General features: G+C 35.1%; 1 protein-coding gene across 6 annotated transcripts in view; it reads right to left on the bottom strand.

The window, feature by feature from the left end:
* The window catches only part of OtopLa (proton channel otopetrin-like a), a 35,419-nt gene extending 23,592 nt beyond the window's left edge, over positions 1 to 11,827 (bottom strand). Inside the window, exon 1 of one of the 6 annotated variants that reach the window (XM_087407295.1) lies at positions 9,977 to 11,827. Coding sequence is in view for 2 of the 6 variants with exons in the window: in XM_087407294.1 (XP_087263420.1) it covers positions 5,720 to 5,777 (58 nt within the window). In the remaining 4 variants the exon portion in view is untranslated. The other 5 variants (XM_087407298.1, XM_087407294.1, XM_087407296.1 and 2 more) reach the window with 5 other exon arrangements.
* Between the last annotated feature and the right edge of the window lie 333 nt (positions 11,828 to 12,160).

Genomic DNA, 12,160 nt, shown 5'->3' with positions numbered 1-12,160 from the left:
ATTTTATTTTGTGCATCTTATTTTGCATTAAGTCGGAATTTGATTGCTTATAACTTTTATAAAAATGAACATACTGTAACTAATTTTTCTTTAATCAAAAATAGGAACAATAACAAATAGGAACAATGATATCAAAGAAATGCATGTATCTTTATTAGTAAAAAAATTATAAACAATAAAGTAAATAGAAGTTTTGGAAGACTATTTAAAAAAAAAGTCTGGTACTGACAGTGACATCAAAAGATCAAGACAATTGAATTCGCTGGATTTGTTGGACGTTTGTTTGATTTTATTGAAGCGTACGCGCGATCCTTTGAATCTTTAACTTTCAACTATCGAAAGAAATAAAACTTTCGTAAATCGTTCTGATTTACGAAAGTTTTGAAAAATAACTTTTTATTTTCGAAACAGATAATCTATTTCGGAAGTGTTCAAATTTCAATTAAATTTATTCTAAAGTTTAGAGAGTACAAATTTCATATTATAAAAGCTCATGCGTATTATCGTTATTTTGTTTACATGTCATTAATCGCTTTAGACTTTGATGTAATTTTATCTGGACAATGATATGAAACATGGAACACTCGTGGTATACATTGCGTCAATGATCGTTATAGGTCAGATAAATAACTTTTTTTAAGAGAGCTGATTGACATTTATCCTTTAATCGAGAAATTTAACATTTATTTATTTCTGTAATGTTATTATTATTGTGATATATTAAGTTAGTATTATCATGACATTCTTTCTTCATTAACATATACCCCACATTTACAAATATAAAATACTATATCATTTCAAATTCACGTTTGAAAGATTTTAAGCCTACACATATTATCTTATTGATTTATTTCACCGAACCTTTTCACTAAACTTACTTAAAGCCACGGTACCCATAATGCACACTTTAATATGTGTGGTTATTATTTTAAGAGAAAAGGTCCTCGAAGGAGAACTTGCTTTCGCGCAAGAACTCGATGAAAAAGAGTTTGCAGTGCTGAGCAGAAGCCAACAACGACAGTGCAAACGCGATCGGATTGGTACTGTTTCAGAAGGAAGCTCCAGCCGTTAACTCACTTCTTAGCTCTCTCTCCATAATAGAGTTTGCCAAACATGGAGCTGCGATTGGCGCGCTAGAGTATTCGCCTGGTCACGTGCATACATCTTTCCACGTGATGCTTACCGAAGAACTGGATGAGCGAGATAGAAAACTAACAGACACCTCGAAGAGATATTTTTGCAGACTTACAATACTTATGTAACAGACTGCGTATTTATATGCAACAGCTGAAGACACTGTTCAGAAGAATGTCATAGGTTTATGTGACACAGAGAACACATAAACAATGGTGAACAGACCACACAAATGTTCTTCTAATATTGTTTGCAGTCACATATAAAAATGAAGAGTCTATTACATAAATTCATGACTTGAAGAACTCGTAACGTCTAACGCGATCCTATTAAATTTTAAATTCTGCAAAAATGATTCATTCTCACTTTGAATTTGCCATTTGAATTTGAACTTACGAATCCGAGCTCAACGCACTGTATGCATATACAATTTATATCTCAGGTACACCTTAGAACATATTGGAAGTACCAGTCAAACTGAATACCATAGCAAAAGTGTCACCGACATCTGACCTTGTTCGTTTGAAATCTGTCTATGCGCTTGCGCTAGATAATAATCATATATTTGCTTAACTTTATCTTATCTCTCTATAAACTTTTATTTGCGATACATATCTTTGTAATATTATAGAATTTTAAAATTGTCAGATTTGTATAGACGCACATCACACTAAACAAATAAACAAGGACAAATAGAGGGTTTTCCAAAAACATGGACGAAGATAAGAAAATGGTGAAACATACCGATATTTTAAAAGTAATCTTTTAGTATGGACGCAGAAAAACCATCATTTCCAGGTGCATAAAAGTGGGAGGAGTGATGAAAATTTTAAATGGCACTAGAGGTCAAGTGAGAGTTTATTTGCAAGGTCTTTTTATGACGATAAAAACTCTGATAATTTTAAATCGCTACGAAGGACCCAATTTAAAACGCCGATCACAAAAAGTGAAAATTTCATGCAATCGTATTAAATCATTACTCCTTTCGCATCTGGGAGTGATGATTGATCAGCACTTACGCCAAAAAGTAGTTTTTTTTTTAATATCGGAATTCACCGATTTTCGATATTTTTGTTTTTACAAAAATTATATTACGGGCTTTCCAAACTTTTGAGAAATCCTATATGTTAAATTGGAAATAGTGCTGACACATAAACGCGTTCCTGATTAAATTTTCTATCCACGTAATTTTTTTATGTATAATCATTCTATCTATTTTAATTTTATTAATTTATTAAGTTAAACGTTTATTCGATTTTTATAAAATTATTATTTATGCAAAATTGCATTAATCTCAATATTGACTCACTTTGAATTAATTTATTTAAATTGAACAGGTTTGTATTAGGTGTTGGAATTAATTCGTAGCGTTTTTTAATGAAAGAATGTTATTTATTTCACATGAGCATTAAAAAATACATTAATGAAAGTACTTCCCATCACTTGTAAAACGCTACGAATTAATTCCAACACCTAATACATTTAAAGTGAAACATGAAAGAAATATGTCGCTTTGTTGCGGTACAGCACTGGAAGGGCGGTGGGTGTTAGGGAACGGTTACTGACCTATCTCTTCTCACGTTACAGTCTATCTTTGTGAGAACAAGGCAACCACGTAAAATAGTGCGGTAGTAATAGGGAGACGTGATATCTTATGATGCGTATCTGATAGGAAATTTTAATTTTAACAATTATCTAATAAAAAATTAAATATATTAACCGTATTTTTATTTTTATTTATTTAGAAAATAATTTATTTATTTAGAAAATAATTTTAATATTTTAAAGATTATTTTTCAGATTCATCAAATTTACAGAATTATAGTATCCATATTCGTAATATCTAAATTTTACCTCATATTACGTTTGAATAGTCGGATCACCAGACGTTGATAATTAATATCCATCAGTTACAAGCCGGACTTTATGTTATGTCTAGCTCAAGTGACAGCGTGTAATTGACGATACGTGCGGAACAAGTCCAAGGCTCGAGAATTCGATAACTGACCTAACTGAACGCACATTCAGGTGACGTCGCGACATCACGATGTCTACTGCAAGCTTATTTCGTCGTGCAAGCTCTTTTCTCCCTCTCTTACTATTTTTACCCATCATCGACTATACACACACACATATACACACACACACATACACATACACACACCATATACACATATACACACAGGCATGTACACACACACAAACATATATATTTAGAAACCTGCACTTCGCCAAGAACGACAGTTTTAATTACGAATATCCATTCGCGACTCAATCTTGTCTTCATTTTTCTTTCGTCCCTTTCTTTCTCCAAAGCACGAATTTCTTTTTTCTTTCCGCGTGTACACACGTGCACATCGACCAACACGAAATTATTTCCATTCACATCTACTTTACCACAACGAGGTTTCTAGGCGATGTTCACATGAGAGGATTCTGAAGATTCAGCATTGATAGTGAGCAATGTGGTTGAATGATCAATCACAGAAATACGTGGATAATGGATTTAAGAATACCTCAAGTGCAATTCTCAGGTTGTTACTGAAACTTATGGTCCAGTATGGTGCAATAATTTCGAGGCGATTACGTGTTCACGAACGAAATTTGTTCAATTGCTAAAATCGCTATTAAATTATCGATCAAAATTATAACTTTCATTTTTCGTACGTAATTTATATAAATTATAAATTGTAAATATATTTAGATGACAAATGTGACAAATTTAAAAAAAATGACCGCGTTTAGCAGAATGTTTATTCTGCAATTGTTGGAAGTTTCCTTCGTACTGATTGGATTATACTTTTAGAAGAATAATCTCAGCAAAGAAAACTTCCAACAATTGCAAAATATATATTCTGTTCACGCCAATGTTTCTAGCGGTACGCATTTTTCCGAACGCATCCGCCTTTTGATTTGACGAATTTTATCACTGATGCAGTTCGCTCACTGTGATTTAATAGGATTATTCTATTTGAATTTTTTTACGTCACGTCACGTCACGTCACACGCAGTTATAATTGACTGAAATCAGACTAGAGTAAAAGCCTTCCTATTGACATGGTACGGAAGAAAGCTTTTCGATCAATCGTTCAACGAGACACGCGAAATTGAAAGATGTCCTTTCAGAATTTTTTTACTCTCTAACATCAAAATTCTTTTCTAAAGAATTTGCATTATATATCATATATTTAATGTACTTAAGAACACGAAATCTCATTGTGTGTATATAAAAATATAAAGTATAGCAATGCAATATTACAATGTTGTGCTACAAAATTCGCACATCATAACATATCCAGACAATAATTTCGCTTTATTTCCGCATCCACATTTGATAAAATCTAAACATGTAGAAGTTTCCTGTAGGAGGTTGAATCTAAGGAGAGCGACCTATTTCATACAAAGGAAGTACCGAAGAATATCGGAGTTCGGAAATAAGGTTCCGAACTTGAAAGCTTCTGATATCAAGACGTCGAGCGTTTAAACTGATACGTAGCGTCGAGCCTGGTCTTTGAGCTTTGTAACGAAGTGATAAGTTTGAAAGTCTAAGTTTCTGCCAGTTGATTACTTTATCCTTGTGCCTTCTGGTGCAAGGACGGTCGTTAATAAATTGCAAATCACTTTAAGGTCCTTTCGCTTCGCCAGGGATTAAACAAAATCACTCAGTAGTCACAGCTAACTTTTAGCTACTCGTAGATGCACTTGATTCAAAATTAAAAGTCAATATTCATTAATATAAGAGTGCAAAAGTTACTTTAAAAGATCCACCACATGTCAGAGAGATTCAATGAATAAAGAGATGATATTCACGAGAATAATATAAGTACGAATACTATGAAGCTATACTTCAGAAACAAAAAAAATTAAAGTCGATCGATAAATACTTGGATTCACAGATCTTCCTACTATTAAATATAAAAATAGTATATCGAACATCACGTATATTAATTTTTATAAATCGACTTCTAACATCAAAATCAACGTGATGGAAATGTATTAAATTAATTATAGTAATGAAGTATTGATATAGTATTGATAAGTCTGACGTATAATGTTCCAACTCTCAGACAGTCAGATATAATTCACTGAATTATTAGTATATTTCGATTGAAGAAAATAACTTCAAGTCGCGGTCGCTATTTATTATTAATTAGCCATTATTGCATCTTTATCCAATACTTTTTATAGAATAAATTTCTCTCAACATAACTTTTATATTATTTGCTCTTCTGAAAGTAACAGTGAGTCTCCTACTCGATATTCTTTATGTTACACATCTGCTTTGAATTATTGTTATTAAAAGAAATTTAATATTCATCCACGCACATTCTTTTTCCTACGATTTTTTTATGTCATTTTAGTTCCTTAAAATTAATAAAATTAGTGCCTTTTAGTCAACATAAATTAAATGGATCTCATAGACCCAGCTTAGTAATTGTGTCACAGATTTTGACATCGGAGGATCAAAGATCAATAGTCATGTGTTAATTGAATAATTATGAGAGTGACAAAAGGCGATGGTCATTAATGTTATCGTTGAGCAGTATTGTGACAGCGCATTCATCTCACTATCATAATTAATTACTCCAGATAGGTTTGATCACAAATTGGCTCACTATATCAGCGAAATTCCACCGGCGCATTCGGGCGATGTCGACGCGCGTGGCCGGAAGTCAGCGAGCTTACATGCGGGGTAGCTCACGATGGCGAAGGTACTCGCGGCGACAGTGCGACTCTCGCGGGGTGAGAGACAATCGAATCGCACACATGTACAAAGGTCGCGGGGGCGAGGTTATTGCTTTCGCCGGGGTGAACCGCGCGCGCGAGCGAGCGGGCGTCACAACAAACGGAAGCCGGAAGTGGCCGCGGATCGATTCACAGTCCCCGCTCGGTCGTGGACCTCGAAAAAGCCGGTAGCTCGCCGAGGCGCTACCGCGGTACAGCACGGCACCCGACACGAAACACGGCCAGACTGCGTGGCGACCACCTGTGAGCTTCGTATCGGCGCCGGCGTCGCGACGCCCACGTAGGTACTATTCATCGACCGATCCCGCTATATACCGCTTCCCCCGTGAGAGTCCACGTTCCCAGCGTCGGGGTGGTCAATGATGGCTCGTTCTTTGATACCGTCGGTAATTTCCCAATTTGTTTGGAGTGTTACCCACCCTAATAAGATTGGCTTAGTGTAAAATTTTTTTTCGTTTCTTTATTTTTAATTTCGTTTCAGATAAAGTCGCTTCGATTCCCGACACACAGAATTATTTTCAATCATGTTCAAAATGTGAAATATTATTTTGTGCAATATTCTGTGTGTGCTACTTAAAAATTTGCATAAACATGTAACGTCGAAGAAGATCAACTGGAATATTGGAATAAAATAAAGATAGTCTCTTTTATGAAGATACATACGGACAGACAAAGCATTTCCGCGCAGCGTGATTCTGTAAAGATTGACATTACCTCGACTGCAGTTGCGCTACATAATAATTGCTGTAATTAAGGTAATTACAACATGGCTTTTCCGCCGTTGCCATTTATGAAAATATTTGCAACGGACTTGCTTTCAATTTAAAGCATGTTTTATAATATTTTTTAATTAAACGCAATTCTGTAGAAATTTATTTAAAAACAAAATGAAAAAAACTAAAATTAAAACTAAACTGAAAACTAAGCTAGTTTATTATTTTTAAAAATCGATAAAATTAAATTAAAATAAAAAAAGTTTTTGTGCCAGATTTATTTAACAAACAAATGACAGTATTATAAAACTAAAGAATTATTTTATTTTACATCCTATTATGTATAGTAACATTAATATTAGATCTAAAATAATACGTAATGCCTTTAGATAGGTGGCGAAACTTTTAGTAAACTGTTGCTAAAAAGATTATACTAAAAAAAAAAAATAGAAGGAATCTAAAAATTTATTTACTATTATCTTACCTCCATTGTGAACCACAAATTTTATCTCACAATTAGGGAAAGATCTCTAAAAAAAATCCACAATGCATTCACAACATGCCAAAACGTAATTAAACCGAAACACAACTCAATTGCAATCACGAATTTGTATACAACATTTCTACAATAAAATAATGTACATAAAAATATAATACGTTAAGTAAAATATTTCTTCACTATAACATTAAGTACTCCAATTAAATTTCGTACTGATAATTTGCTATTGCAATTTAAGTAAATTTAAGTAATGTTTTTATTAATCAATCGTGTCACACTCACAAGATTTTTTATTAAATCTAATACTATCTCGAACAAGACATTTATTTGTAACGATTAAGCAGAGCTACGTCGAGGCACTCACGTCGCGTTTCGCGTCTCCCGCGCGAATAATCGTGATTCTATGATGGTCGCGCGATATCCCGTCGGGATCCTTTCTCTTTCCAAAGTTCGAGTCGGCAGTGGATACTCTTGGAGATCGAGGCGAGTAACTTAATAATATATGCAAAAACGTCCTGAGCTTATTTCTGTTTTAAGTGTTAAAAATACGATTGACATTAATTCGTGCATAAAAATTAATTGGCGAATTAGTTTTTTTTTTCGAATATCTTTTGCATTATCAATTTCAACCGATTTTATATTTTTATTTACAATTTTTTCTCAGAGCTTTGACAAAGTAAAAATCTTTTCATCGGGATATTTGTCTTGTCTATCAGATTCCTTTGAAGTCTAACACACCAATCTTGTTCTGTCTAGTATATCAAAAACGAAGATAGATTACTGCAGACCCTACAAGAGCGGTAAAGTACATACATACAAAGACCTCGAGTCCTACACATACTCTAGCTATCTCACCCAACTTGCAACTTCAAAGAAGTCGAACTATTAATAATAGACGTGTTCTTATTTTTCATTTATTGTGATTTCTCTGGTTTTCCGATAGCAATCCAATTTTAGATACACACACACACACACACACACACACACACACACACACACACATACACACAAAAATACATATTTCTTCGGCGATAAGACTCTTGTTTGACAATTTCTCGATCGAATTACGTTACGCATATGTATTCTCTACCGTGCGCCAGAAATTGTGACATTTAATCATTTTAAGAATTTATTTTATCGATTATAACATAACTCAAATAAAGATTAAAGTAGAAATGGGTGAATTTATACTTGACAAGGCTCTGAATATATTTTTCTCTTTTTTTCAGTCATGAAATCACAGTTCAATGTTACGTCCTGGTGAACGTAGTCCATGCATGCACCATGTGCGTGTGTATAGCGTTGGGACCCAAACGATTCTCTCGTTTTTCCTCACTGGTCCTTGACTCGATTTTTGGGTCGTTACAATATAAATACAGGCTGGTCGATAAGTTCAAGGTTCGCGGCACGGTCGAACCAAAGCCTCCGCGCATTTATCAGCTCGTTAACCGCTCCCCTTTCACATATAGTTTGAAACACGCCGCGCGCATTTTTCTCGTTTACGCAAGATTAATTGGCGCAGTCGAGCGCAAGAGCCATTTTTCAAAACGTACGCCATGATGAAAAATTCATAATTTAGACGGGAAATTAGCCGGGGCAAACGCAATAAATTTTAACGGTAGCATCGAATGGTGTCCAAAATTATGACTAAAATATATTAGTTAATTATACAATATATTAATTATTTAATATTTTGAAATAATTTGTGACTTTTATATGTGTATGTTGTGCGTTTTATCCATGTTTGTATTTCATATATTTCTTTGAACTTTATTTTTGTGACTCTACATATATCACTTCATATGTTTTGCGATGAGTTTTCCGAAACTCTTAGGCTATATATCGTGAATGCATTCCATTCCGTAAGAAGCTATTTCATGTGTTTGTTACACGCAACCAATTTAAAAATCGATATAGCTGGCGTGGAATTGTTTTGCTAGAAAGTCATTGACCGAGAAACCAGCGTAGAAAGTAGCGTTATTTTATATATTCTGTGATTGGCTGTGATTGACATTTATAAAAGCAACTGTAACTGTTGCAAATGCGCAACGTAAACAATATCAATCTCATTGATCATAAAAATTTGAGATTACAATGTCGATATTATAATTTAATTCATGTTAATATTTTTCTGCCATTCACATTGAATGCGCGATGATTGAAATTGTACATTATATTAAAGATTTAGAAGCACTTGTTATGGTTTTTTTAATATCCAACGCACGCGAGGAACTTTATATATTAACGAGTTCAAACTTCCACATTCACGAAGCTTCTTATAACACTTCTTATAATACACAATCAATATTCCGATGTAGCAATTTTATAATTTCTATCGCGCATTTGGCATGAAACTCCAACTTCATATGTAACATACTATTATATATTTTCTCGCGACATTTAAGATCGATTGTGATCTTAATTAAACTCCGCTACCTGCAGCAGCTTGCGAAAAAATTAACAAACACAAATAAGTAAAGAAGAGCATATTTGATCAAAAGAAATCGTGGTGCTTCACGTAAAACATTATTATTATAACTCTGCTGATCTGTTATTTCTGATCTATTTGACCCAAAGTATAATTAATTTTCTTACTAAGATTTTACAAAAAATTTTTCTTTGATATTTGATGAGTTCTTCTGTTAATGTAAGTTGTTCCTTCTGTGAAGATTTTATTTTTTATAGAACTTTCGATAGATGTTTCGATTTTTCACTTGAATTATTCAAATCAACAAAACTTTCCGGAAGTCTGCATGCACGTGACACAACCGTTCGCCGATTGTCGCGCGCGCAACACGTAATTTCAACATAAGACGTCCGACACAAAAATCCAAGAGAGCACTGTAAAACACCCCTGGAAATTCCACATAGCAGATATACTCACGCGTTCATTAAACGAGGATGAAGCTCTGTGCCATGGACAAGTCCCTGACCTTTCGGTGACGTCCTAAAGGTAGAACGACTCCTCGTGAGGAAAGCAATCTCTCGGAGGTACTTTGGATTCCTTGCTGTTGGCCGTCGATTTGTAAGAGATTGCAAGAGACGCGAAACCTCACTGGACGAGATAAGGACGTGAAGCCGATTGTGCTACTTCGAAGCAACGTGCTGATCGGCGCTAGGCGGATGTAAACAAGGAGATCCCGAGCTTGCGCCCTGCCCGGAAGCCGCTACCGCTCTTTCTGTCCTTTCCGGCGGACTTCTTCGTCTTTACACCCTCTCTACCTCTCTATATCTTCCTTTTCTCGTGTTGCGCCTCTCGTATTGCGTGGCTCTGGTGTCCGTTCGCGTGTGCGTGCACAGCTCCGGGGTGAGTTTGTGCCGGCCGGCTGATCTGTCTCACTCTCAGTACGTCTGCGACGCTGCGCGGCCGCCCATGGTGGTGTAATGGCGACGCTCAGTTGGTTATGGGGGTCGCCGCGCGCGCGAAGCCACCCCCATGCAATGTGGAAAGGCGATCAATACCCAACTCCCGCGATTCCCGCTTTTCCACCCCGTGGACGTTCCTCTGTCCCCCTTCGACAGTGTACTGTTGCGCCTATATTGATGTCGGCGGTAAACTTGGCGCTCTACTACGTAGAGGTAGTAGCGATGACGATGGTCGTCGTTGCGTCAAAACCTGCCTCGTGGAGCGGAGGTCTCGCTTTGCGAGACGATGGACGTGTAGGGAGGACAGAGGTTTCAGGGTTATTACAGGTAGAATGGTAGGGTTAAAACGCGAGCACGCCGGGGGAGATAAACTGCGCACGGTTCTTTGTCCTCATTTTTTGTGATCGTGAAGCTTCATGCTAAATAATGTAAAAAACACGAAACGGACTAGGTATATACAATAATTAATCAAAAATTGTTATAGATTTTAAAATTAAAAAGAAAATTTTAAAGTTTTATTCCATTCTTTTCATCATACTGAAATTAATAAAAATAATAAACCCAAGCAGAACGAAAAAGTCATGATGACATCAAATTTAATTAAAATGATTATTAAAAGTCACATTTTAATCAGTTACTATACATTTTAACGTTATCGTAATCTGTTGTTCTCTTGGAAAGCTTATTCACATGACTAACATACGTAATAATAAAGAAGATATTGTTATAAGAAGATATTGTTATAATGTAATTAACAATAAAATGCTTTTACGTTATCCCATTGAGTAACCGATGCCAATTTAGAAGCAGTCTGCCGAGTCTATTGATTTTATACATTACGACTTAAATGGCTCCGTGTTACGATGGATACGGGGCTGTATCGCGGGGTTTGACTAAAATGCACCCTCTTCCGAGTGCCCAGAACCCGGAGGGGTGGATTTAGCTCGTAATTACGGGTACTTCCCCCATGGACGATCCTCCGCACTGTCTGGAAACGAGATCGCGATGCTTTACAACGCATAATAACGGATACTGTTATTTCTTCGTCTTTGATTCTCAATTTTCACGAAACATAAATATTCGCGTGTTGCTTATTTGCTTTTAATTTGCGGCTGTTCCGTCGAGAGTATCTCGGTGATATCCTACAACGAGGTTAATTTGCGAGCGAAAGTAGGGTAAACTTTTTACAGTATATCTACTACATAAAATCCACTGACAGGTTATTTTTAATATTATGAAGCATTATAATTAAAGTCTAGCGTTCATGATCGTCGTAATCTCGTTCTATTGGTTATTCCCTATCAAAAAGAAAAAGACATTAATCATTTAGCTGCGGTACATAGAGAATATTATTGAATTATTGATGAAGAATATATATAGAAACACATTGCAGTTGCGCAATGTATCTCTCCAACTTATTACTTTCTTAATTATTAATCATCACAAATGATGTTATCGATTAGCAGCAAGAAATTTTTATCATTTATTTCTATAATTTCTTTCTATTACAAATTGGCGCAATAATAATGTATGCAACAAGTGCCAACGTGACTTGTACAAGATATTTGCTGCCGATATTCATAGTCGGTATTTACATTACTATCTTAAGTACAGCCTAAGATTAAATTAAATAAAAATAAAAATCATTTTGTGACTTCAAAAATAAATCAAATATAAGTAAAATGCGTGTATGAGTCTCTGC

This window comes from Acromyrmex echinatior, chromosome 6 (genome assembly GCF_024713525.1).
Source record: "Acromyrmex echinatior isolate Ae372 chromosome 6, ASM2471352v2, whole genome shotgun sequence".
In the NCBI taxonomy this organism is placed as follows: domain Eukaryota; kingdom Metazoa; phylum Arthropoda; class Insecta; order Hymenoptera; family Formicidae; genus Acromyrmex; species Acromyrmex echinatior.
The sequence above is the reverse complement of the archived record's forward strand: the minus strand, read 5'-3'. Positions and strand labels throughout refer to the sequence as shown.